This window comes from Nicotiana attenuata, unplaced genomic scaffold (genome assembly GCF_001879085.1).
Source record: "Nicotiana attenuata strain UT unplaced genomic scaffold, NIATTr2, whole genome shotgun sequence".
Taxonomy (NCBI): Eukaryota; Viridiplantae; Streptophyta; class Magnoliopsida; order Solanales; family Solanaceae; genus Nicotiana; species Nicotiana attenuata.
In genome coordinates this window covers 13,421-40,998 of record NW_017674195.1, presented here as the reverse complement: position 1 = coordinate 40,998, position 27,578 = coordinate 13,421, and the positions used below count along the sequence as shown (strand labels likewise).

The 27,578-nt window shown below is 42.3% G+C and overlaps 1 protein-coding gene across 1 annotated transcript; it reads right to left on the bottom strand.

The window, feature by feature from the left end:
* Window positions 1-6,774: 6,774 nt before the first annotated feature.
* On the bottom strand, window positions 6,775-7,293 carry LOC109218175. Its single transcript, XM_019382519.1, has one exon. The coding sequence runs from the start codon at window positions 7,291-7,293 to the stop codon at window positions 6,775-6,777; it is 519 nt and encodes a 172-aa protein (XP_019238064.1).
* Window positions 7,294-27,578: the final 20,285 nt, after the last annotated feature.

Sequence of the window (27,578 nt, the reverse complement as noted above, 5' to 3'; positions counted from 1 at the left end):
TAAGACCTGTTCAAACTCGTTTCGTGCTGTCCTGGATTTCCAACTCTATTTTCTAAGACTCTTGTGATAACATGTTTCCTAATATGTCTTGGTTTAGCTGTTGTGCTCTCCTTTATATGGTTATCAACATGTGTATCCCTCTATTGTGTTCAAGTATTGATTAATGTGGCATTAGGTGGAGACTAAGTAAATTTAGACCCTTAGATGTACACTAGTGCAACCTATGTATGATTGCAAACCTGTCTCTTCTCCTAGTACATATGATGCTGGTTTATGTGACACTTTGCTATGGTGCACCTTGCTGAATGTTCAGTTCAGTGATCTCTATCTACCCTCCTTACTTGTTACTTTGCATTCCAAATTCCTATTTTTAGCCGGCTAAAAGCCAAGGCTATCTAGATTGTGTTGTTGGCCTCCCTAGTTTGAGCACTGCTCGGGGTCCAATTGAGGCCCTTGTGAACTCTAACACACTAGGGTTAGGCCCTAGTCACTCTCCAACTTCTAAAAACTTTCCCTAATACCCTACCTCCCTATCCTGTACTCTGTTTAATACAAGTGATGCAATATTTGGCGTAGTGGTTCACTAAAGGGTTCTGAACTCCCTATGGGCCTGTGATCGTGTGGTATGCTAAGCCAGAAATGTTGAAGGCCCAGCAAGGCTGGGTATTTAATTGTTTAGTTTAGCCTGCTATAGGCCTGTCTAATGCCATGTAATATTACTATTTTACTTATTAATCTGGGCCTATAATAACGCTTAGTATAAACAATTGGGGTGTTAGTAAAAAGGGGATGGGAAGAATTCTATATCTACATTTCATGGGTAGATAACATGTATATAGGACTTGAGAATGTTTGCTATATGTGTTGTTCGACTACATGAGTCCCATAGAAGTCATGATATTAGGAAATCACACACTTCACTTAGCTTTCCTAATACCTGCACAAGCATAATCTTTGAATAAATGTTTTACCTGCTCTTATATTATTTCTGTCCGATCACTAGATATTATGCCTATAGGGAATGAATACTAATATCCCCCTTTACCACCTGCACCACACTCAATAGATATCATTCCTATAGGATTTAATTACTTAAATTCGTTGCTGCATCACTGTTCGTCTAGAAAACATGCCTATAAGAGCCAAATATGCATAAAATCAGCTAAAGCTGTCAACTATTAGAAAGCATGCCTATAGGATCAAATTAAGTAATTCTAAATATCTTCCATGGTTATCAATGCCAACTACTACACCTAGATATGATGTTCACAGGTTTAAACACTTATAATCTATAGTTTTAGCAATTAGTACGCAACGCCAGATTCCCTAAAATAATTATCCGAAAAGCATGCCTCCAAAATAGCACTTTACATTTGAAACTGCTGCATGTATTAAAATGTTGAATCACATAGAGATCCTGCCTATAGGTTTCTGCAACTTCAACTTGTTAAAATCTGCAACTGTCTCTGTTAATCAGGTTTAGCGTGCATTTTGTTGTCTAAGTACGGTGGCCAACTTGAGCCCTTATTTGCTTATAAGTGAAAGTTCAAAATATTTTGTATGTCGCCTAGTATTTTTCATATTTGAGCAGCCTAAGTTACAGTCTAGAACCACCCTGAGATAGAGGTCCAAATGCCTCCTGGACCATAGGCATGGGACGGGTAGTGCACGCGTAGGGTACGACCTAGAATTGACTAGTGCGCTTTAGGTAAACAACTTAAAGATAGTAATCAGGTAACAGGAGATGATAGTCTGTGCCCGCTGAATAATATGAGTAATAACCCCCCTTGAGGGAGTTACGAAGTATTATTTATATTGCACGGGGTGATCCTTTAGGCTAAAAAACTTAGGACACCCCCCCCCCCCCCATCTTGTCTTTCATCAATTACTCATGTTTAATAATAAACTTCCCAAAGTTCTTGTTTTTCCTGTACTTGATCTTCTAAACTAATTGTTTACCGTGAAAATGGTAACAACAATTAAATTTGTAAATGGGATTCTAAAAATACGTGATCTATTCCCAAGCTAGTTTGGAAGGGTGATTAGTGTTAAATATGGAGTAAGACAGTAAAGATCAAGCTAGCCAAGATAACAATCGAACCAGTAAGGGGTGCATTCCCGGGCTTAGAACAAGCCAGTAGATACCTCGGGGCCAGGCCTCGAGCCTACCTCGGGCCTATCGGAGGTAATCTTATCGAGGGTAGTCGGGAAGGGGATAACAGATAAGTATGTGTATACAAAGCTTTATAACGTCAATCTTGAGCTAAATAACGAAGAACAAATGAAGAATAATAAAATGCTAGGGCGACCTCGGGGTCGAAGAACACAATTAACTTAGAAGAAAGAGAGAGAGAGAGAGAGAGAGAGAGAGAGAGAGAGAGAGAGAGAGAGATATTATTGCTTATTGGAGAAGTGGAGCAACCTCTGTGTTTTACAAGGTGGGGTGAGTCCCCCTTATATAGGCGAGGGGACTCGGTACAATATGGATATATATTTACAAGATTAGAAAGATGGAACGGCCTATCGCACGTCATCTCAGTAGGTTACAGATAGACCGGCCATGTCAGGTGTAGCCATGTGCTTTGGAGACATCTCCTCTCACCCTGACCTTGAGCCCTGCTTCCTTTGATTCGGACCTCGACGAGCGCCGAGGCCGAGAACTCGATCGTGGCCTCCTATCTTCGGGGTCTCGAGGAAGGCTTCCAAGTTTGTCTTGATAAAGAAAATCAAGTCATCTGATTTTACCGCGTACAGATAGTCTCCGCGTTTCTTAGAGCGGAAGGTGACGGGAAGTGATGAGAAACGATTCTGAATCTTTGCTTCCCTAGGCGTCCCTGAGTAGGGTTGCGGGCTGCAAAGATGCGCCTCGGGCATTGTTGCTGCGGACTTCGATGCTGACTGCGGCGGTTGACTCTCTTTAATGTACCCGCGATGCCTTTATAAAAGCTCGCTTCTTCCCATCCAGATTCTATTTGGAACTTTTTTGCGAAGCCCATTTTTCTGCTTCTCCTTGTTCTCTTCCTAGGAGCACGACCTCCCTTGCTTTCCCCCTTTTTGGGCTTTTTCAAGGATGGCCAACATTTCTACAGTAGCTTCTCGTGATATGGTGGGCTCATCATCTTCGTTCTTCTCCCAAGGTGAGGTGACGGCTCCTCCCCGAGTCGAGGAGTGTGTCTCGGGATCTTTCGCGATGACCTCGAACTTTAGGGTCTAAAGACCCTTTTCTAAATTGGGGTATCGCAAATTAGTAACTCGCTTCATCAGCTCCATAACGGATATAGGGAGAGTGAAAGTCGATTGTGGCTGGGGGGATACTGTGCTCGTGGAGATACCTGCTCGGGATGAAGATATCACAGCTTATAGGGCTGGTTTTCTAAGCGTGTATACCTACCCATTTACTTTAGGACCGGCGGGACCATTTTTGCCCCCGATAGATCCTGTGATCCTCGATTTCTACCGGAGTTATCAGGTAACCCTAGGTCAGATCCATCCTTCATTCTGGCGCATGGTTTACATGATCAGGCATTATTCGGGCATGATAGAGGGGATGCCCTTCACTTTGAATCACCTGATCCGGATGTACAGCCCTCACCTCCTTTGTGGAGGTTTAATCAGGCTTCATCGTCGAGCCCCGAGATCTCTTTTCGCCTGTACTGAGGAGTTCAAGGATGACGAGTGGTTGAGTCAATTTGTCCGAGTGAGGACGTCTGATCTGATCCCGTCGGAAGGAATGCCGTTTCCCGAGAAGTGTAATACCGCTCGTAAGTGGATGTGGAACTTCTGCCTCTCTTTGATGGTTTCTTCCTGTGTTTCTAACTTTGTCGTTTCTTCTGTGTCCTTTTAGCCGAGGCGTTCTACCCTGGGGCGGTGTCGGATCTGCGGGATTGGGTCGGCCGTTTATACTTGGCTTGCCCGTACAACGATCGTGCATGGTGGGATCTGTCCCAAGCTTGGTGGGAGGAGAAAGATCATGGTGATTCTCGAGCTATTGTCGTACCTGTACATCCCATTGCAATTTGCTGCTGACGGCTCTTCCCTTTCCGCGCTTCTAACCCTTATGCTTATGCAGGTCTGGGAGGGGTTTTACTGATAAAGGAAGCGTCGCACGCCGGAGGAGATATCCGAATGCTTGACGAGGAGAAGAAAAGGCAAAGGGATGCTCCGATCGACCTGCCGGTGCTGAAAAGGGCCAAAGTTGAGGAAACCAAGGTCGACTTATCAATTAAGGCTTTAGTCGCGGCGGGAAATCCTCGTGCTGAAGGTGAGGGAGAGAACAGTCCTTCGGCACCCTCCGAAGGTCATCTGGGACCGGTTGTTCCTCGGGTCAAGGAGATGGAGGCCTGGNCGATATCCATTCCCCATTTAATGAATGGCCATGGTGAAAGGATGGAATGTAATTGTTCCCCGGGTTGGTGGATCATGGGGGCGAATCTTTGACACTTGTCGCATCTCCGGATGAACTCCTTGGCGTCCCTTTCCATGCTATCCAATAGTAACCTGCTCGGATTACCTTTCTGACTAAGGACTCTGCCCTGGAGTGGTTTCCGCAGGTGCCCTCGTGGATCTCTCGGAGCACGTAATCCGTGTCTCCCGGTCCAAGGCACACTGCTAGGGGCCATTGAACGTTCTTCTGTACAGGGCCCCACTTTCGTCGAGCGAGAACCGGGCCGCTCTGGTTCGTAGGGCTCTTGATTCTTTCGGGTCGGCGGGCAGCTTCCCGTCCTTCAGATAGGTGATGTATTTGTTCCTCCAATCCCATGTCAGGCTGGTGGAGTTGATTTCCGCGTGACCCTCCTCGACTGCAGACTTGATTAGCTGGACCACAGCCCCGGGGAGCAGGTCTTCCTCCTCGGCGGACGATCCTAGGTTTGCTAGGGCGTCAGCCTCGCTAATCTGTTCTCGGGGCACATGGACTAAGGTCCATTCCTTGAAGCGGCACAAGGTGACTTGGATTTTATCCAGATACCTCTGCATTCTGTCTTCCCAAGCTTCATAGCTTCCATTTTCTTGACTTACTACGAGGAGCGAATCGCATTTTGCCTCGATGGATTCGGCCCCCAGGCCCTTGGCCAACTCTAGACCTACAATCATAGCCTCATACTCAGCTTCGTTGCTAGTTAGCTTCGCAATTTTTATGGATTGTCGGATTACGCCGCCGATGGGCGGCTTCAGGACTATACCGAGTCCTGATCCTCTGACGTTTGTGGCACCGTCCGTGAACAGGGTCCACACCAATAAAAGTTCCTTCTCTACCTCGGGGACGAGGGATGGCAAAAAATCGGCCACGAAATCCGCTAGGATCTGGGATTCGATGGCCGTTCGAGGTAGATATTCGATATCATACCCTCCGAGCTCGATGGCCCATTTGGCCAGTCGACCCGACAGCTCAGGTTTGTGCAGTATGCTCCGGAGGGGATAGGTTGATAGGACGCAGATGCGGTGGCACTGAAATTAAGGCTTTAGCTTAAGCGAAGCGCTTATTAGTGCGAGTGCCAATTTTTCTACGTGGGGATACTGGGTTTCGGCGTCCTCCAAGGTTCGACTTACATAATATACAGGAAATTGCGTACCTTGATCATCCCGGACTAATACACCGCTCACCGCTATTTCGGATACAGCCAGGTACAAATACAACATTTCATCTTCTTTGGGTGTGTGTAGCAAAGGTGGGCTTGACAGGTACCGTTTCAGCTCTTCCAGGGCGTCTTGGCATTCCGGAGTCCATTCGAAGTTGCTCTTTCTTTTGAGTAGGGCAAAGAAGTGATGGCTTTTGTCCGATGACCTTGATATGAATCTACCCAGGGCTGCGATCCGCCCAGTCAGTCGTTGGACGGCTTTTACGTTATTTACCACTGTGATTTCTTCGATGGACTTTATTTTGTCGGGGTTGATCTCGATCCCCCTGTTTGAGACCATGAAGCCCAGGAATTTGGCCGAGCCTACTCTGAAGGCGCACTTTTCGGGGTTGAGCTTCATGTTGTAGCTTCTGAGGATGTCAAAAGTTTCCTGCAAATAGGCCAGGTGATCCTCTCTGCGCAGGGATTTGACTAACATATCGTCAATGTATACTTCCATCGATTTTCCTATTTGGTGTTCGAACATCTTATTAACTAGGCGTTGGTACGTTGCTCCTGCGTTTTGTTGTCCGATGGGCATCACATTATAGCAATATGTGCCATACTTCATGATGAATGAAGTCTTTTCCCTGTCCTCGGGGTTCATCTGAATCTGATTATACCCCGAGTAAGCATCGAGGAAGGTGAGGGTCTCGTGGCCGGCCGTGGCATCGATTAGACAATGAATGTTGGGCAGCGGGAAAGAATCTTTGGGGCATGCTTTGTTTAAATCCTTATAATCTACGCATATTCTTAGCTAATTCCCTTTCTTTGGCACTATTACTACGTTAGCTAGCCATTCGGGATACTTTAACTCCCTGATGGACCCGGTTTTGAAGAGTTTCGTTACCTCTTCTTTGATGAAGGCATGTTTTACCTCGGACTGCGGCCTCCTTTTCTGCTTCACGGGTTTGAATTTGGGGTCAACGCTCAGCCGGTGGGAGGTTACTTCTGGCGGGATACCTGTCCTATCTAGGTGGGACCAGGCAAAATAGTCAATATTGTTACTAAGGAATCGAATAAACCCTGTCCTGAGTTCGGGGGTCAACCCCGTGCCCAGGTATACCTTGAGGTCCGGGAGGTTATCGATCAGAATGGTCTGCTCCAACTCTTCGACCGTTGATTTGCTCGCGTCCGACTCTTCGGGGGCGACGAAGGTTCAGGGGGCGAAGAAATCCTCCTCATCATCCCCGACGGTTTGCATGCTTTCTTCTTTGTTTGAGGCCGAGTGTGCGGGAGTTGACGGCTCACGGTGAACCGCGAACATTTCTCTTGCCGTCCGTTGTTCTCCATGTATTGTTGTGATGCCATTTTTCGTGGGGAATTTCACCACCTGGTGTAAGGTAGAGGGCACTACCCTCATATCGTGTATCCAAGGCCTACCAAGCAAAGCGTTGTACCTCATGTCGCCGTCGATGACCTGAAATTTGGTGCTCTGGGTCGTGCCAGATGTGTTGATTGGGAGGGGGATTTCTCCTTTCGTTTCTTCCCCGATCATGTTGAAACCGTGGAGGATTCGAGGAACGGTGCTAATCTGACTGAGCAATCCCAACTGTTCTATCACTCCGGACCTGATTACGTTGGCCGAGCTGCCGGGGTCTACGAGCACGCGCTTTATTCTTGTGTTGTTTAAGAGAAACGAGATCACCAGTGCATCATTATGTTGTGGTTCTCCCATGGCCTCGAGGTTCTCCTTGGCAAATATGAGGGTTTCTTCGGGTAAGAGCCGTCGGGTCGATCCATCTGTAGCGGATGTTTTTGTCCGCTTGGATACGGGGCACTAGGGATCGTCAGCCCCCCCCCCCTCCCGCGATAATCATGTGGATATCATATTGGGGGGTTCCTTCTTGCGCTCGGACTGGGCCCGAGGGTGTGTCAGATTCCGGGTTGTTCAGTTCCGCTCCCCTGTTGCTCCTGAGATCTCTGCTTCTCATTTTGTCGATCGAGCAGAATGTTCGGTCCTGAAAGCGGACATCTTGGGCAAGAAAAAGTGTGAGAGATATCGTGCGTTTAAATGACGAAACTAGCAAGAAAATAATCACTATTATTTTTATCCCCACGGTGGGCGCCAAACTATTTACTGTGAAAATGGTAACAATTAAATTTATAAATGGGATTCTAAAAATACGTGATCTATTCCCGAGCTAGTTTAGAAGGGTGATTAGTGTTAAATACAGAGTAAGACAGTAAAGATCAAGCTAGCCAAGATAACAATCGAACCAGTAAGGAGGGCATTCCCGGGCTTAGAACAAGCCAGTAGATACCTCGGGGCCAGGCCTCGAGCCTACCTCGGGCCTATCGAAGGTAATCTTATCGAGGGTTGTCGGGAAGGGGATAACAAATAAGTATGTGTATACAAAGCTTTATACCGTCAATGTTGAGCTAAATGACGAAGAACAAATGAAAAATAATAAAATGCTAGGGCGACCTCGGGGTCGAAGAACACAATTAACTTAGAAGAAAGAGAGAGACAGAGAGAGAGAGAGATATTATTGCTTATTGGACAACCTCAGTGTTTTACAAGGTGGGGTGAGTCTCCCTTATATAGGCGAGGGGACTCGGTACAATGTGCACATAATATTTACAAAAGTAGAAAGATGGAACGGCCTATCACACGTCATCTCAGTAGGTTACAGATAGACAGGCCCTGTCAGGTGTAGCCATGTACTTTGGAGACATCTCCTCTCAGCCTGACCTCGGGCCCTGCTTCCTTTGATTCGGACCTCGACGAGCCCCGAGGATGTACACTAATTCATATAATTGATTTCGGCCGGGACCCACAATTGTGGACCTCGAAGAGTGCCTAACACCTTCTCTTCGAGGTAATTTCGAGCCCTTACCCGATCTTTGGTGACGCAAACTAGTCAAATAGAGTTATTTGCAAACAGGTGCCATAATGCACCTTAAAAGTCGTTAGGTGGCGACTCTTCTCTCTTAATACCCATTTAAAAGAGTTGTCACACGTCGAAACCCGATTTCGCGAGAAAAAGGGGCGCGATAGCATGGCGACTCTGCTGGGGATTTTTAGGCTCTTACCATAAGTGAGTTTGATCTTTATAAATTAGTCTAATAAGCGTGTCTTTATATTTGTTGTTACATGTATATCCCACTCCCGCTTCCCTTTTATTGCTACTTGTACACCCTTTTCCCGTTTTCCCTTTATTTGAACTCACATGCAAATCTTTGCTAAATTTGGTCATAACATGTGCTTTCCTTTAAACACTTTTACAAATTGCTATATCATGTCTCTCACACCCCTACTCCCTCGTTTACTTTATCATATTTACCTATATTACATGAACTAACTTCTTATTATTTTTCTTTCTTTCTTTTTATGTCTTTTATGTTTCATCTTAATACTGTGTTTATTGCTTGCACATGTTTTATCATGCAAATACTTGACAACGTGTTGTTTTATCTTTGCATAAAGCATGCTCCACATCATATTTCACTCGTGCGTAATTAATACCATAGCGGCATTTGATGAGTGCCCGCGCTCTTCCTAAATCACCCTTCAAATTTGGAAAGGCTTATTTGCGGTAAAACTAGTCGATCAGCGGTGCAGTCAATGGTTCCGCGCCTTTCCCTCTCAAGTTGTCCGCTTGAGGGTACCGGTCTAGACTCTTCTAGAAACCTCACTCTAATATTAATTTTGCATGCATCATATCCAAACCTAGTATGAGTTCAAACGTTGTTCGTGTAATAAATCGCTAAGACAAGCCTTGTTCGCCGGGATTTCCATAATCCCAATGGACACAATCACGATCTGTGCACTATTTGGAGAAAACATGCCAATATGTTGATCATTAACGTGTAAATAGCCAAATCTGGAGGGGGAAAGGGCTAAATTTATTTGTTTTGCAGAAATGAGCACGAAGTCCCCAGGTTCAGCATGGTTTGGAATATCCCACCTTTGCTGCTGGATTGGTAATCTCTCGCCAAGCAACAAAAACCATGTGAAAAGAGTTATTGGGAATTTACCTTCTTTGCTAGACATTCAGCCAAACAATGTAATGGTCGAGGCTGTTACTTGTTCTGGGATGAAAAGAGGGTTGTTTTCTGTTTCGATGATATAGGAATGACTCCCCTTCTAGAGGAAATAGGGGGCTTTGTTGGACTTCCCTGGGATAGCCCTGGTCTATTGGTACCGGAAAACCGTACTTCTCGAGGGTTTCTGAAAATGATGGGTTTTAGAAGCAAGGATGAGTTAGTCTGCCTGAAGAAGTCTTATATACCCTTCGATTTCCTTTACGAACGTTATAGGCACAACAAATCCTACCACCTTTACCATGATGAGTTTGCTGTTACTTCTTTGGGTTGGACCCACCGCCGAGTTTTTGGGTTCATTGTCTGTTTCCTGGGGATGCTGGTATTCCCAATGCAAGGAGAAAGGATTCACACTCGCTTAGCTATGATTACCAAGAGAATGATGGAAAAATTGAGGGACAGACCCACACTATTGTCCCAATGATCGTAATTTGCTACTACAAATATGGCTGCTGGAACATCTTCAAAGGGGACAATACCGGCAAGAATTTCCATTGCGGCCATAGAATGACCACATAGCTTTTCACCACCCGAAAAGAATGACTTTTATCCCGGATAGGTTTGCACACCCAGGAAACGATGTGGGCTGGGTACACTTCTTTAACAATTTGACTGACGACAAGGTCCATTGGATGTTCGAATGGTTCCCTACTAGCGAATTCATCATCGGGTCAAGAGATGTTCCTCATCTAGTGCTAATCGGATTAAGGGGTATCTATCCTTTTATGCTCCTATCAGAATCATGAAGCAGGATGGGAAGAAACAAGTCATACCCCGAGTTTCCAAGATGGTTCACTACAAAGCAGATTTCCAAGGTGATGTTATTCCATTCAAGTACGAGGCACAACACATGTGGCATCTGAAAATCATTGTGGAAAAGGATACCATCAATCCAGATCGGCACCACGCAGGCCATGTGTGTTTCTACCCATCATGGTTGGTCGATGACATAGTAGGAGAAATCAAGCCGAGGATTGATCTGGGAAATAGGGTCATAGACGATGCTGCCAAGGCACAAGTCAAATATAGGAGGTTACGCAAAAGGATTTTTGAATCTGACGCCAGACATTTGGAACAGCACAAAGTAGACATGGAATAAATCAATGAAATGGAGAGGAATCGCTACTAAATCAACAGAGAGGTTGGAGTATTTAGAGCAGGGTCTGATGGAGCTTGAGGGGAAGAAGAGGAAAAGGATCGTGGATTGTCAGAATGCAGAGGGTAATGAAGAAGGACATCTAGCAAGGGCGTATCTGCTGCTTGACATGCGCGACCTGGGAATCTGATCGATGGGTCTAAGAAGGTCAAGCTTGGAGAAGGTCCCTCTGGGACCAAGTAAATTAGAATTGATATTTACTTGTTCTCTAGAGTCGTTTTAGAATTCGATTGTAATAAGGCACATGCCATTAGTGACTCTTTATCATGATTGTCGTTTTAGTAGAGATTTGGTTTATTTATCATATTAATGAAATGACGCAGTTATTGGCATCGATTTTCTCCAAATCTATATGTCGCTTAGGCCTACCTCAGACACAATGAGGTCCCCAAATTAGGACACGAATTTATATTTCTGCAATATGTGTTTAAATACCGCAAACATCCTTTAATACTCCTCACTAACTTGTTTACCTTTTGTTTTCTTCTTTTCTTTATTTATTTATTCCCATCCCCTAAGGTTGGTTTGTGCATACTGGCATCATTAGCATATCATACCAGATCTAGAGGTCCTCAACCTCCTCCTCCTCCGAACGATCCTAAAAGCAAAGGAAAATCCAGAATGGATGATACAAGCAATATCAGGAAAGACAATGCTATGCATGAAGAGAATGTCGAAACTTCAAATGGTCGAAGCACTCCGGCACAGAATGACTTGGTTTTGCGGTTGGAACAAAAGATACTGGAGTTACAAGGGGAACTTGAGCAGGTCCGGAACATGGCAAACCTTTCCCTTACCCTGAACGCCCCCGACGTCAACCAACAAAACATCAAAAACCCAGCACCTCCCCAGAACACATAAAACCAACAAAATCCTCCCGTACCTCATCAATATGCCACACCTCCCCCAAATCCCAATCCTCCACCAGTACCGACTCCTCCATAACATCATCATCAGCCAACCCAGTATCCACAAACCACTACCTATCACACTCCTCAAAATGCGCCACAACCTACCCCCGATCCTCAAAACTCAACCAACAACCACCACTATACCGAAATTCCTAGAGTCCATCAAAGCAACCCCATATACGTAGAAACCTTACCATACACTCCACAACAGACCTTATACATACCAGAGTCTATCGAGAAAAGCCTGCTAATCAAGAACATAGCAGAGGAGCTCAAGAAGCTTACTAGTCAAGTCCAGGGTGTTGAAGGCGGTAAAGGCATCGAAGGTCTGAGCTAGGAAGATTTGTGTATTCAGCCGGACGTAGAACTACCAGAGAGTTACAAACCTCCTAAGTTCGAGATGTTCGACGGGTCAGGTGATCCGAAGGTACATTTGAGAACATTCTGCGACAAGCTCGTAGGAGTGGTAAAGATGAAAGAATCCGCATGAAGCTACATAAGGAGCCTCACTGGGGACGCCCTATCTTGGTATATCAGTCAAAATCCAAAAAGTGGGTTAACTGGGTAAGCATGGCGTCAGATTTCATGGATCGGTTCAGATCCAATACAGAGAATGCTCCTGATGTCTTCTATATTCAAAATCATAAGAAGAAGCCCACAGAAACTTTCCGCGAGTATGCTACTCGATGGAGGTCTGAAGCTGCAAAGGTAAGGCCAGCATTGGAAGAAGAACAGATGAATAAGTTCTTCGTCACAGCTCAAGATCCACAATACTTTGAGAGGTTGATGGTTATTGAAAATAATAATTTTTTTGACATCATCAAAATTAGGAGAAAGAATAGAAGAGGGAATTAAAAGCGGAATGGTGACAAACTTTGTGGCACTCTAAGCTACAAACAAGGCCTTGTAGTCACGAGGTATATCTAAAAGGAAAGAAGTTGGCGCAGTAATAGTAGCTCAAGGTCCGAAATATCCTCTTACATACCAAACCCCACTACCCACATATTAGCCTTCACCACCCAGATACCAACAACGCACTGCCACCTACCATACTTATAACACACAACCTGCGTATTACCACTCACCACCACTAGCCCGCCAAAACTACCAGAAACCCAGACCAAATTTCGACTGCAGACCACCTAGACAATACACTCCCATTGTTGAACCCATTGATCATTATATGAAAGACTGAAGGATGCCGGTTATGTCACTCCCGTTGTTACTATGGAAAACTCTTCTCAGTGGGTTAATCCGAATAAGACATGTGCCTATCACTCGGGCATGAAGGGACATACTATTGATGAATGTCGCACTTTGAAGGATAAGATGCAGACTTTGATTGACACCAAAGTTATACAAGCAAAAGAGGATGCACCAAATGTCCGTAATAACCCCCTCCCGGATCAGAGGGGCGAGGGGGTAAATATGATCGAAACTGATAAAGAATGGGATCCGGAAGGATCAATTGGACTCATTCGTGAAGGAGATGAACCCAAAGTACCTCCAGTCACTCTCACACCTATTATAGTACAGATTCAGTCGCCAATTGAGGTTGAAATAGCCACGCCAACTCCGTTTGAAGTTAAAGAAACAACGCCCTTAGCCACACCAGCTCCGTTTGATGTGGAAGTGACCACACCCTTCACTGTGACGGTAGCACCCACACCGTCCTCTAATTCCAATATTATACCATGGGACTATGCTGCAGAGGCGAGAAGGAAAGGAAAAGGGAAAATAGAAGAAATAGGTGTTGCACAAGGCATGATCAGGACTGGCAGGGTTTACACACCCGAGCATTTGGGAGGAACAAGTAAAGAAGCCACTCCTAAACAGCCTATCATTGAAACTGGCCCAGATGATCTTTGGAGAAGGGTGCAAGCAAGAGAATATTTTGTGATTGATCATCTGAACGAAACCCCTGCTCAGATATCCATTCTGTCGCTACTACAGAATTCTAAGACGCATAGGGAATGCATTGATGAAAGTGCTAAACGAAGCCTATGTACCCAATAATATCACTAGTGGAGAAATGGCTAATATGGTGGGACAAGTTCTGGAAAGCCACAAGATCACTTTTCACAAAGACGAGTTGCCACCAGAAGGGCTAAGTCACAACAGGGCACTGCACATCACAGTACAATTTGAGGATAAATTCATAGCCAGAGTCCTAATAGATAGGGGTTCAAGCCTCAACATTTGTCCGTTGACTACTTTGAAGAGGTTGGGTAAAGGCTTGCATGAGATACGACAGGAACTATGAATGTGAAAGCATTTGATGGGTCCCAAAGGGCCACAATCGGGGAAATAAACATGTGTCTGCAGATGGGTCCAACTTGGTTTGATGTTGAGTTTCAAGTATTGGACATATCCGCCACATATAACCTGCTATTGGGACGACCTTGGATACATGCTGCTGGGGTCGTGGCCTCCACTCTACATCAGGCTGTGATGTTTGAATGGAACCATCAGGAAGTTATCATCCACGGGGATGGGAGTAACCCTATTTACACCAATCAAATTGTTCCGGTAGTTGAGAATAGAAGGAAGTTGGGTGGAGAAACGTACCATCGCATCGAGCGCGTCAATGAAATTGAGAAAGACAAATGGTGGACTAATAATATTGAAAGTATATTGTTATGGACGGGGTATGAACCCGGTAAAGGTCTTGGCAAGAATGTCCAGGGTATCACTAAGACAATACAACCAAAACGTCACGGTACAACCTTTGGACTTGGATATTAGTACACCTGGCAGGAGTACGATGATTGGTCACCACCATGGCATGGTCCCTATTACCCTCTTGAATAGCCAATACCATATTTGTACCAGACGTTTCAACAAGCTGACATGATATGGGGATCTGAAGAAAATGAGGCTTTAGCTGGCCTAAGGAATCTGTTTCTAGACAATGAAGACATGGACCGCAATGCAATAGTTGAGGAGGAGGAGTAGGAAAACCTTACAATTCAGACCATGGGAGAAGATGTTGTTCTCAAGAACTGGACTGCTGCACCGTCCCGAGCCCGTCGAGTTCCTAGGTAGCCTGGCAATTAGCATGATCCATTTTTAAAAGCAATTTTAAGCATTTTCAGTATTTTGTTGTAATAACCTATATACTAATAAGGACATATAAGTCTTTAACTAAAGTTTAAAAAAAAATAACAGGAGAATGGGCTAAAGCCCATCAGAAGGAAAAAAAACGTGAAAAGGGGAAAAGGGGGAAAAGAAACGCAGCAAAGTTGCTGCTAAACAACAGAGAAGAAACAATTAAAAACCATAGAGGAGGAAACAAAAGGAGAAGAAGAAAGAGGCTGGAACCAAACCTTGAGAAATTTTAAATACGCACTGGTTCTTACGGGTAATACTCGAATTTCTCATCTGGGTTCTTTTCTTCTGGTAATTCTTTTTATCTCAGTTCATATACTTGAAGAGTTTCACAAGGTATAAGAAACATAATACCAATAAGAGTTATTATGGGCAAATTATGCAATTGGAAGTTAGTCATATTACTGTAGGATAGATTCACTTGGAAAAAGAAGGGTATTGATGTATTTGTACTTAAACTAGTCTCATTATATATGATCTTTGTTAGGTGTAAATTAAGTTAGGGTGCAAGGATTGAGTTTTGGTGTTTAACTATATTGCAATGACAATATCGGATTTGGGTTTGAATGTGGTATGTCTAGTATTGAATACAAAAGATAAGTACCAATTAAGAAGGAATATTATATGGACAGTAAGGTTATTTCAGTTTCAATTTATGCACACGATTAAGGAAATTGAACAGTACAGGGAATAAACCATATAAGTACATTTTTATTTAAAAGACTTTGGACTAATTTAAATTACTCATAGAATTAGTAAATATAATTCGGCGAATTGATGATAAAATATAAAATTCGGAGGATTTGGTATTCTAAATTAGTGATGGATTTAACCTAAATGAGGCAATTAACATGAGATCGATATTATGTAATTATAGATTGATTGGAGAAATTTGTACGAATTGCTCGAGGTGAAGCACTTGGTATTTTGGCATGAGAACTGTGAGTAGTAATGTTATCGCAATTTATGTTTTCATAACTTGCATGATTTACACATGATTTTTAGTATGAATATGTTACCGATTATTTTGAGTTGCATGTGGGACAAGTCTTTTACTCGATATGATACCGAAATAGTTATTTGCATGATTACCGTTGTTTTAAATGTTCTTGCTGTTACTAGATATGTTTTACCGTTACTTGAATTTACTGTTATCGAAATTAAATTACATCATTTGATAAGAACCGAAATTCCCTATATTGTTTTAAAATAATTTCCTATGAGTATATACGGATACAGAGACAAGTATAAATGGAAGTAGACTTTGAAGGATCCCGTAGCTAACGGCGGGTTCATTAGACCTGGTGCACCTTGTATTTACCGATTACAGAGTACAGTTACAGCCCTCGCTAGTGGGAAGGTAGAACTAGCATACCGTTACCAATTTCCCTCGAGTAGGGACTACCGTTATATTTGACTTCTTGCGAAGAAGTCTACAGTTACACCGATTACATGATCCGTTCATTGAAACCTCCTAAATGTAAATATTGATATAATAAAGTGGTTACCGAGCTTATTACTGAATTGTTAATTGTATTATACTACAAGAAAAGCAGGGTGAGACTGAAAATTATTTATTGTTTCTGAAAGGGCATTTTTATGTTATTTTCTATTTGATCTACTAGCATGATTTCTGACCTGTCCCCAATAAAGATAGTTGTCGTTAAGTGTTATTACTCACTGAGCTAGCAACGCATTCTCCGCTAATTTTTTTTACAGAGACAGCAGTTGACGCAGGCGAGGATTTCGTTAATTAGAGCGCACAGGTTGATAGTTCTTGGTGAGCCTCGCACTTGTTCGCGTGGCGGAGATTTTATTTTTTGTTATGGTCTTTTGTTTGAACTCTTAGAGTCGCTCCATAGTCATTCTTTTAGTGTCTTGAGTATTCTTTTATTATTATAGTCTTATCTTGAGTATCGTTCTTTATTATCAAAGTCGGAGATAAATTGTTATTTTTGGTTGTTAGTGGGTTGATTAGTAATGGTAGAGACTTGTTTTGGTTAATTGATAAATTATCGACTGTTTGGTTTGATATTAGGATGGTTGGTTGTTGATTTTTGAGACAGGGAAATTTTTGGATAGTCCAAAAATAGGGGAAGCTCTGTCCGATTTTCTGTAAAATATCGATGAGGCTTACTTGGGAGCACTAGCTCCTGGGTGCCGGTCGCGATCCTAAATTGGGTCGTGACAAAGTTGGTATCAGAGCTTAGGCTTTAAGTCTCGAGTCATGGAGCAATGTTTAGTAGAGTCTTGTTCATGGGTATGTAGGCGCCCGTACTTATGATCTTGAGGCTACTGAACATCTAGGAATGTCTCATTTCTTTCATTCTTTGATCGTGCGTTGAGATAACTTGAGATTGACTTTGGAGTATTTCATTCGTAGATGGTTAGGACACGCACACCCTCATCTGCTGGACGTGGTGCTGGACGTGGTACTACCCGAGGTGGCGGTCAAGTTGGAGTTCATTAAACTAGAAGACAGACTGCTCCTCAACCTGAAGTTGGGATCATGGGTTAACCCAAAGCTGCTATGCCAGATCAAGTGCAAGGGTGGGGAGTTCAGGAAGCTCCACCACTAGTGCTAACTGTTTTACTTACTGTTGCCTTAACTGCAGACGTAGTGGCAAGGTTATTGAATGTGTTAGAGGCATTGGTGCCTACTCAGGGTGGAAGTTCAGCTCCTCAGGCTACTTTACAGACACAAGCACCTGCACAGACTCAGACTTTCAGGAATAAGGAAGTATCCCTACAAGAGTTCCTGAAATTGAAATCACCAAAATTCACAGGTTCCGATAATTCAGTAGATCCTCAAAGTTTCTTGGATGGGACACTCAAGGCATTACGTGCTCTTGGATGTTCTAGTGAGAGAGACGTGGAGCTCGCAGCATACAAACTAGAGGATATGGCCAACACATGGTATGAAACTGTATTGCTAGGAAGGCCGGCAGGAGCACCACCACTGACATGGGACGAGTTCACTAAGTTGTTCAAGAATCATTTTCTTCCAGACAGTCTGATGCAACAACATGCTAGAGACTTTGAGAGATTGGTTCAGACTCCAGATATGGATGTGTCAACATATAACACTAAGTTTTGTAAACTGGCTATATATGCTCCTCACTTAGTGCCTACCGAAGAAGCTCGAATTCAGAGGTTTGTTGATGGATTGGTTGGTCGTCTATACACTGCAGTAGCCCCACAGATGAAGACTTTATCCTACTCTGATGTAGTCGACCTTGCTAGAAAGATTGAAAACAAGGGACGTGGGGAGCGTGCAGCTAGCGATTTACGTAAGAAGGCAAGACAGGAGGGGCTTTCAGTGGCGGTTTTAGTGAAAATAGAAGAGCAGGAAATCAGGGACAACAACAACAACAGGGTTCTCAGACAGGGACACACCTGTCTTAACAGTCCACATACAGACCACATTATAGACAGGGTACTAAAGGACCGTCAGCATCTGAACATCGTAATTCTGGGCAGATATATGCCACTACTCTGGTCTACCAGACCTGTGGTAGATCACATTTGGGCCAATGTCGTGTTCTAACTGGAGAGTGCTTTAGGTGTGGCCAGTTGGGACATCACTTGAGGGAATGCCCTCAGCCTCCAAGAAATTTCAACCAGGCTTCTATTCAGTCAACTGCACCTACTCAGACTACTCGTAATACTTCAGGTGCTACAGGTACAAAAAATAGAGGTCGAGGTGCTGGGGACCGTGCTACTATGACTCAAGGACAAGGGAATGCTGGTAGAGGTCAGGCGAGAGTTTTTGCATTTACCAGACAGGATGCTCAGGCCTCGAATGTTGTGGTTACAGGTATTCTTTCTGTCTGTTCATTTGATGCACTTGCGTTGATTGATCCGGGATCTACTCACTCCTATGTGTCCTCTTACTTTGCTTTGAGGTTTAGTAGACAGCCTGAGCTATTAAATGACCCTTTTCTAGTTTCTACTCCTGTTAGAGAGTCTCTATTAGCTGAATACGTGTATCGTGCTTGTCAGATTCGGGTTGAGGGTAGAGAAACTCTAGCTGATCTTATTGTACTTGATATGATTGACTTTGACATGCTGATGGGAATGGATTGGTTATCTTGCTATGCCATCGTCGATTGTCATGTAAAGATAGTCAGGTTTGAGATACCAAATGAACCTAGTTTTATTTTAAAGGGGGATCAGGTTCCAGAGACTTGCAAAGTTGTATCTTTTATGAAAGCTCAGCGACTTTTGAAGAAAGGTTGATTGGGTCTCTTAGCTATTGTAAATGACACAAGAAAGGAAACAATTAGTATAGAAAATGTACCAGTAGTGAGAGAATTTTCTGATGTATTTCCTGAGAATTTACCAGGATTGCCTCTAGTACGAGAAATAGATTTTGGTATTGATTTGCCACCTGACACACAGCCCATATCAATACCGCCATACCGGATGGCACCAGCAGAGTTGAAGGAGCTAAAACCAAAACTGCAGGATTTGTTAGATAAGGGTTTTATCAGACCGAGTATATCTCCATGGGGTGCACCAGTACTGTTCGTAAAGAAGAAAGATGGATCCCTGAGAATGTGCATTGACTACAAGCAGTTGAACAAGATAACAATATGCAATAAATATCCTTTGCCTCGTATAGATAACATGTTTGATCAGTTACAAGGAGCTGCCCACTTTTCAAAGATTGACCTCCGTTCTGGTTACCATCAGCTTAAAATCAAAGATGAAGATATTTCTAAGAATGCTTTCAGAACTCGATACAGGCACTATGAGTTCCTTGTGATGCCTTTCGGGCTGACTAATGCTCCTGTTGCATTCATGGATTTAATGAATAGGGTGTTCAATCGGTTTCTAGATAGATTTGTAATAGTATTTATTGATGATATCCTGATATATTCTCATAGCCAAGGAGAACACGAGGATCATCTTAGGACTGTGTTGCAGACATTGCGAGAACATCGGCTTTAAGCTAAGTTCTCGAAGTGTGAATTTTGGCTAGACTCTGTATCATTTCTGGAGCATGTTGAATCCAAAGATGGAATTATGGTAGATCCTAAGAAGACAGAATCTGTGCAGAAATGGCCCAGGCCTACTTCTTCTATAGAGATTCGCAGCTTATTAGGCTTAGCAGGCTATTACAGGCGTTTTGTGTAGGATTTCTCTAGAATAGCAGCGCCGCTGATCAAGTTAACACACAAAAATGCAAAGTTTCAGTGGACGGAGGAATGTGAGCAGAGCTTTCAAAAACTCAAAACATGTTTGACAACTGCACCAATATTAGCCTTACCATCAGATTTTGGAGGACTTACGGTGTTCTGTAACGCATCGAGGGTGGGATTAGGATGTGTTCTCATGCAAAATGGTTATTGCTTATCCTTCGAGACAATTGAAAAAGCACGAGCAAAACTATCCTACACATGATTTGGAGATGGCTGCATTGGTATTTGCTCTAAAAATTTGGAGACATTATCTATATGGTGAAACTTGTGAGATTTATACTGACCATAAAAGTTTGAAGTATATCTTTCAACGGAGAGATCTAAATCTTCGGCAGCATCGTTGGATGAAAATACTCAAAGACTATGATTGTTCTATTTTGTATCATCCTGGAAAAGCCAATGTGGTGGCTGATGCATTGAGCAGAAAATCCATGGGGAGTTTGGCACATATAGCTCCTACAAAGAGACTTTTGGCCGAAGATATACAGAGACTAGAAGATAGAGGTATCAGATTTAGTCTCGAAAATTCAAAGGCATTGTTGGTATGTGCTCAGGCTAAGTATTCATTAGTTGAGCGCATTAAGGCCACCCAATAAGAGGATGAGCAATTATGCAAATACAGAGATGAGGCCTTAGCTGGTAAAAGCAAGGATATGATTGTTGAAAGTGATAGTGTGCTTCGAATAGGTGACAGGCTATGTGTAGCAGACATAGATGGGTTGAGACATGCTATTCTTGAAGAAGCCCACAACTCTAAATACACTATACATCCTGGATCCACAAAAATGTACCATGACCTGAAGCAATTTTATTGGTGGGAAGGTATGAAGAAAGATGTTGCTAACATTGTTTCTAGTTGTTTGACTTGTCAGCAGGTCAAAGCTGAGCATCAGCGACCCGCAGGACTACTACAACAAATTGAGATTCCAGAGTGGAAATGGGAAAGAATTGCTATGGATTTTGTCACCGGTCTACCATGAACCCTTAGAGGTTATGATTCGGTGTGGGTAATTGTAGATCGACTGACAAAATTAGCACACTTTTTGCCAGTGTAGACTACATATAGTGGAGTGAGGTATGCACAGATATTTATGAAAAAATTGTCCGACTTTACGGAATTCTAGTATCCATCATCTATGATAGAGGATCACAGTTCACTTCACACTTTTGGAAATCTTTTCAAGAAGCATTGGGTACATGAGTAGATCTTAGTACTGCATTTCATCCACAGACAGACGGTCAGTCTGAACGTACTATACAGATCTTGGAGGATATGTTGAGAGCTTGCATTCTTCAGTTTGGAGGTAGTTGGGACACTTATCTACCGTTAGCTGAATTTTCTTACAACAATAGCTTCCAGTCCAGTATTCAAATGGCACCGTACAAAGCATTATATGGTAGAAGATGTCGTTCTCCTATCAGATGGTTTGAAGCTGGTGAGACTAACTTATTGGGACCCGACCTAGTATAAGAAGCTATGGACAAGGTCCAGTTGATCACACATAGATTGCTTGCAGCTCAAAGTAGACAAAAGTCTTATGCTGATAAGAGAAGAAGAGATTTAGTGTTCACAATTGGGGACAAAGTGTTCTTACGAGTCTCCCCTATTAAAGGTGTAATGCGGTATGGGAAAAGAGGCAAGTTGAGCCCCAGGTTTATAGGACCGTATGAGATACTAGATCGATTGGGAGCTGTGGCTTATTGTTTGGCGCTTCCTCCAGAGTTGTCTTTTATTCATCCAGTGTTTCATGTCTCAATGCAAGAAAATGTATATCAGACTCATCTCAGGTGCTTGAAGCACCGACTATACCGATCGATGAGAAGTTGTCTTACGAGGAGGAGCGGCTGTTGTTGATAGACAAATAAGAAAAATACGGTCAAAAGAAATTGTGTTTGTGAGAGTCTTATGGAGAAATCATACTGTTGAAGAAGCTACGTGGGAAGTGGAAGATACTATGCGAGTCAAGTATCCTCACTTATTTCAGTCTACAGGTACGTACCATAATTAAATTCAGGGACCGAATTTCATAAGGTGGGGAGAATGTAATACCCTATATACCAATAAGGGCATATAAGTCTTTAACTAAAGTTTTAAAAAAATAACAGGAGAATCTGTGAAAAGGGGAAAAGGGGGAAAAGAAACGCAGCAAAGCAGCTGCTAAACAACAGAGAAGAAACAATAAAAACCCATAGAGGAGGAAACAAAAGGAGAAAAAGAAAGAGGCTGCAACCAAACCTTGAGAAATTTTAAATACGCACTGGCTCTTACGGGTAATACTCGAATTTCTCATCTGGGTTCTTTTTTTCTGGTAATTCTTTTTAGCTCAGTTCATATATTTGAAGGGTTTCACAAGGTATAAGAAATATAATACCAATAAGAGTTATTATGAGCAAATTATGCAATTGGAAGTTAGTCAATATTACTGTAGGATAGATTCACTTGGAAAAAGAAGGGTACTGATGTATTTGTACTTAAACTAGTCTTATTATATATGATCTTTGTTAGGTGTAAATTAAGTTAGGGTGCAAGGATTGAGTTTTGGTGTTTAACTATATTGCAATGACAATATCGGATTTGGGTTTAAATTTGGTAAGTCTAGTATTGAGTACAAAAGATAAGTACCAATTAAGAAGGAATATTATGAACAGTAAGGTTATTTCAACTTCAATTTATGCACACGATTAAGGAAATTGAACAGTACAGGGAATAAACCATATAAATACCTTTTTATTTAAAAGATTTTGGACTAATTTAAATTACTCATAGCATTGGTATATATAATCCGGTGAATTGATGATAAAATATAAAACTCGGAGGATTTGGTATTCTAAATTAGTGATGGATTTAGCCTAAATGAGGCAATTAACATGAGATCGATTTTATGTAATGATAGATTGATTGGAGGAATTTGTACGAATTGCTCGAGGTGAAGCATTTGGTATTTCGGCATGAGTACCGTGAGTGGTAATCTTACCGTAATTTGTGTTTTCATGACTTGCATGATTTACACATGATTTTTAATATGAATATGTTACCGAATATTTTTAGTTGCATGTGGGACAAGTCTTTTACTCGATATGATACCGAAATAGTTATTTGACATGATTACCATTGTTTTAAATATTCTTGCTGTCACTAGATATGTTTTACCATTACTTGAATTTACTGTTATCGAAATGAAATTACATTATTTGATAAGTACCGAAATGCCCTATATTGTTTTAAAATATTTTCCTACGAGTATATACGGATACAGAGACAAGTATAAATGGGAGTAGACTTTGAAGGATCCCGTAGCTAACTGCGGGTTCGTTAGACCTGGTGCACCTTGTATTTATCGATTACAGATTACAGTTATAGCCCTCGCTAGTGGGAAGGTAGAACTAGCATACCGTAACTGATTTTCCTTGAGTAGGGACTACCGTTATATTTGACTTCTTGCGAAAAAGTCCACAGTTATATCGATTACATGATCCGTTCATTGAAACCTCCCAAATGTGAATATTGATATTATACAGTGGTTACCGAGCTTATTACTGAATTGTTAATTGTATTATACTACAAGAAAAGCAGGATGAGACTGAAAATTATTTATTGTTTCTGAAAGGGCATTTTTATGTTATTTTCTGATTGATCTACTAGCATGTTTTCTGACTTGTCCCCAATAAAAATGTTTGTGTTTGAGTGTTATTACTTACTGAGCTAGCGACTCATTCCCCGCTAATTTTTTTTACAGAGACAGAAGTTGACGCAGGCGAGAGTTTCGTTAATTAGAGAGCACAGGTTGATAGTTCTTGGTGAGCCTCGCACTTGTTCGCATGGGCGGAGATTTTATTTTTTGTTATGGTCTTTTGTTTGAACTCTTAGAGTCGCTCCATAGTCATTCTTTTAGTGTCTTTAGTATTCTTTTGTTATTATAGTCTTATGTTGAGTATCGTTCTTTATTATCAAAGTTGGAGATAAATTTATATTTTTGGTTGTTAGTGGGTTGATTAGTAATGGTAGAGACTTGTTTTGGTTAATTGATAAGTTGTCGATTGTTTGGTTTGATATTAGGATGGTTGGTTGTTGATTTTTGAGACAGGGAAATTTTTTGATAGTCCAAAAACAGGGGAAGCTCTGTTTGATTTTCTGTAAAATATCGATGAGGCTTACTTGGGAGCACTAGTTCCTGAGCGCCGGTCACGATCCTAAATTGGGTCGTAACATTTGTTTTGAAATAATTGCTCGAGTCATCGAGTCGTACTTGTTTTAATATTTTCAAGATTTATTCAATGCATTGCTATTTTAGTATTCATTATTATCCTTTACATTCCTCTACAGCATTATTATTACTTATCTTGATGAACCAACAACTGTGACATCTAATGAGACAACACAACATAAGGATATTAATTCAGAGGAAATAGAAGAAGAAGAAGAAGATATAATACCTGAGGAAATTGTCAGAGGAGTGGAAAATTTTGAGAACAAGCCTAAGTCCAATTTGGACGAAATTGAGATAGTCAATTTGGGAGATTTTGAAACAGTCAAAGAAACTCGCATAAGCATTCACCTGTCACTATCAGAGAAAGAAGAATACACCCATTTCCTGAAGGAGTATGAAGATATTTTTGCATGGGCTTATGATGATATGACTGGTTTGAGCACGTCTATAGTGGCTCATAAACTACCTACCAATCCGATGTGTCTGCCTGTAAAGCAGAAACTCAGAAAGTTCAAGCCAGATATGAGTCTGAAAATTAATGAGGAAGTCACCAAGTAGATCAAAGCTAAAGTTCTCAGAGTGGTCGAATATCCTACTTGGTTGGCCAACATTGTGCCAGTTCTGAAGAAGGATGGGAAGGTCGGAGTCTGTGTCGACTATTGAGATTTAAATAAAGCAAGTCCCAAAGGTTATTTCCCGTTACCCAATATACACATACTGATCGACAATTGTGCCAAGTATGAACTCCGGTCCTTTGTGGATTGCTTCGCGGGATACCATCAGATCTGGATGGATGAGGGAGATGCCGAGAAAACAGCATTTATCACTCTGTAGGGGATGTATCGTTATAAAATGATGTCATTTGGGTTGAAGAATTCTGGAGCCACTTATATGAGGGCCATGATGACTATTTTCCATGACATGATTCACAAAGAAATAGAGGTGTACGTGTATGACTTCATCATCAAATCCAGAATAAGCGCAGATTATATAGCAGATTTAAGGAAATTCTTTAATCGACTTCGAAGGTACAATCTGAAACTGAATCCTACAAAGTGTGCCTTCGGAGTCCCTATTGGAAAATTGCTAAATTTCATCGTCAGTCGCCGAGGTATTGAATTGGACCCTTCAAAGGTCAAAGCTATCCAAGATTTGCTACCTCCGAAGAGTAAGAAAGATGTGATGAGCTTCTTGGGACGTCTCGATTACATCAGCCGCTTCATAGCACAGTCGACCGTGATCTGTGAGCCAATTTTCAAAATGCTGAAGAAAGATGCCGCAACAAGTTGGACTGAAGAATATCAAAAAGCTTTTGACAAATCAAGGAGTACCTATCCACTCCACCAGTCTTGGTCCCGCCGAAACCTGGTAGACCACTACTACTCTATCTGTCTGTATTAGATGGAGCTTTAGGTTGTGTCTTGGGACAATATGACGAGACGGGAAGAAAAGAATAGGCCATATATTATCTGAGTAAGAAGTTCACACCCTATGAGGCACGGTATTCCCTGCTAGAACGCTCCTGCTGCACCCTAACATGGATAGATCAGAAATTGAGGCACTACTTCTGTGCCTACACTACATATCTCATATCAAGGATGGATCCTCTGAAATACATTTTCCAGAAACCAATGCCTACAGGGAAACTAGCAAAATAGCAGATATTGTTGAGTGAATTTGATATTTTCTATGTGACTTAGAAGGCGATCAACGGACAGGCATTAGCAGATCATCTTGTGGAATATCCTGTAGGAGGAGAATACAAACCACAGAAAACGTATTTTTCCGATGAAGAAGTGTCATTTGTAGGAGAAGATATCACCGAAACATATGATGGTTGGAGAATATTTTTCGATAGAGCTGCAAATTTCAAAGGAGTGGGCATTGGAGCTGTTTTAGTATCAGAGACAGGTCAGCATTATCCGATATCCGCAAAGCTCAGGTTTCTGTGCACCAACAATATGGCAGAATACGAGGCATGCATCATGGGGCTCAACCTAGCCATTGACATGAATATCCAGGAATTGCAGGTAATTGGTGATTCAAACCTTCTGGTACATTAGGTTGTAGGAGAGTGGGCTACCAAGAATACCAAAATATTGCCATATTTGTATCACGTGCAAGAATTGATGAAGAGGTTCACAAAGATAGAGTTCAAACATGTTCCGAGAATCCAGAACGAGTTTGCAGACGCACTAGCTACTTTGTCTTCCATGATACAGGACCCGGATAAGAATTTCATTGACCCTATTCCACTAAGAATCCATAATCAGCCAGCCTATTGCGCTCATGTTGAAGAAGAAGCGGATGGGAACCCGTGGTTTCAGGATATCAAAGAATACTTGGTAAAATAAGAATACCCGGAGCATGCAAATCATACTCAGAAATGCACACTCCGAAGATTATCCAACCATTTCTTCCAAAGTGCAGAAATTCTGTGCGTTGATACCAAGGAGGCTTCCAAACTTCTAGAAGAGATACATGTCGGAACTTGCGGACCACGCATGAATGGTTTTGTTTTAGCCAAGAAGATACTAAGGGCAGGATACTTTTGGATGACTATGGAAACGGACTGCATCAGGTATGTCCAAAAGTGTCACCAGTGTCAAGTACATGCAGATATAATACGGGTACCACCAAATGAACTCAATGCAACAAGTGCACGTTGGCCTTTTGTCGCTTGGGGAATGGATGTCATCGGTTCGATCGAGCCTGCCGCTTCCAACGGGCAGAGGTTCATCTTAGTCTCCATAGACTACTTCACAAAATGGGTTGAGGCTGCATCTTACAAGGCTGTAACCAAGAAAGTCATCGCAGATTTTGTCAGGGATCGTATTGTTTGCCGATTCGGGGTACCAGAATCCATCATCACCGATAATGCCACCAACCTTAACAGTGACTTAATGAAAGCTATGTGTGAAACCTTCAAGATCAAGCACAAGAATTCCATAGCATACAGACCTCAAATGAATGGAGACGTGGAAGCCGCCAACAAAAACATCAAGAAAATCCTAAGGAAAATGGTAGAAAACCACAAGCAATGGCATGAGAAATTACCATTTGCCTTATTGGGATATCGTACCACAGTGCGCACATCAACCAGAGCAACTCCTTACATGTTGGTCTACGGTACAGAAGTTGTCATCCCCACCGAGGTCGAAATTCCTTCCTTAAGAATTATACAAGAAGCTGAACTCAGTGATGCGGAATGGATACAAAGTCGTTATGAACAATTAGCCCTCATTGACAGAAAAAAATGAATGTGGTATGCCATGGTCAACTTTATTAGAATAGAATGTCTAGAGCTTTCAACAAAAGGGTCAAACCCA

Excerpts from the sequence above, each read along its gene's own strand:
- LOC109218175 (XM_019382519.1), bottom strand. The coding sequence starts at position 7,293 with ATGGGAGAACCACAACATAATGATGCACTGGTGATCTCGTTTCTCTTA.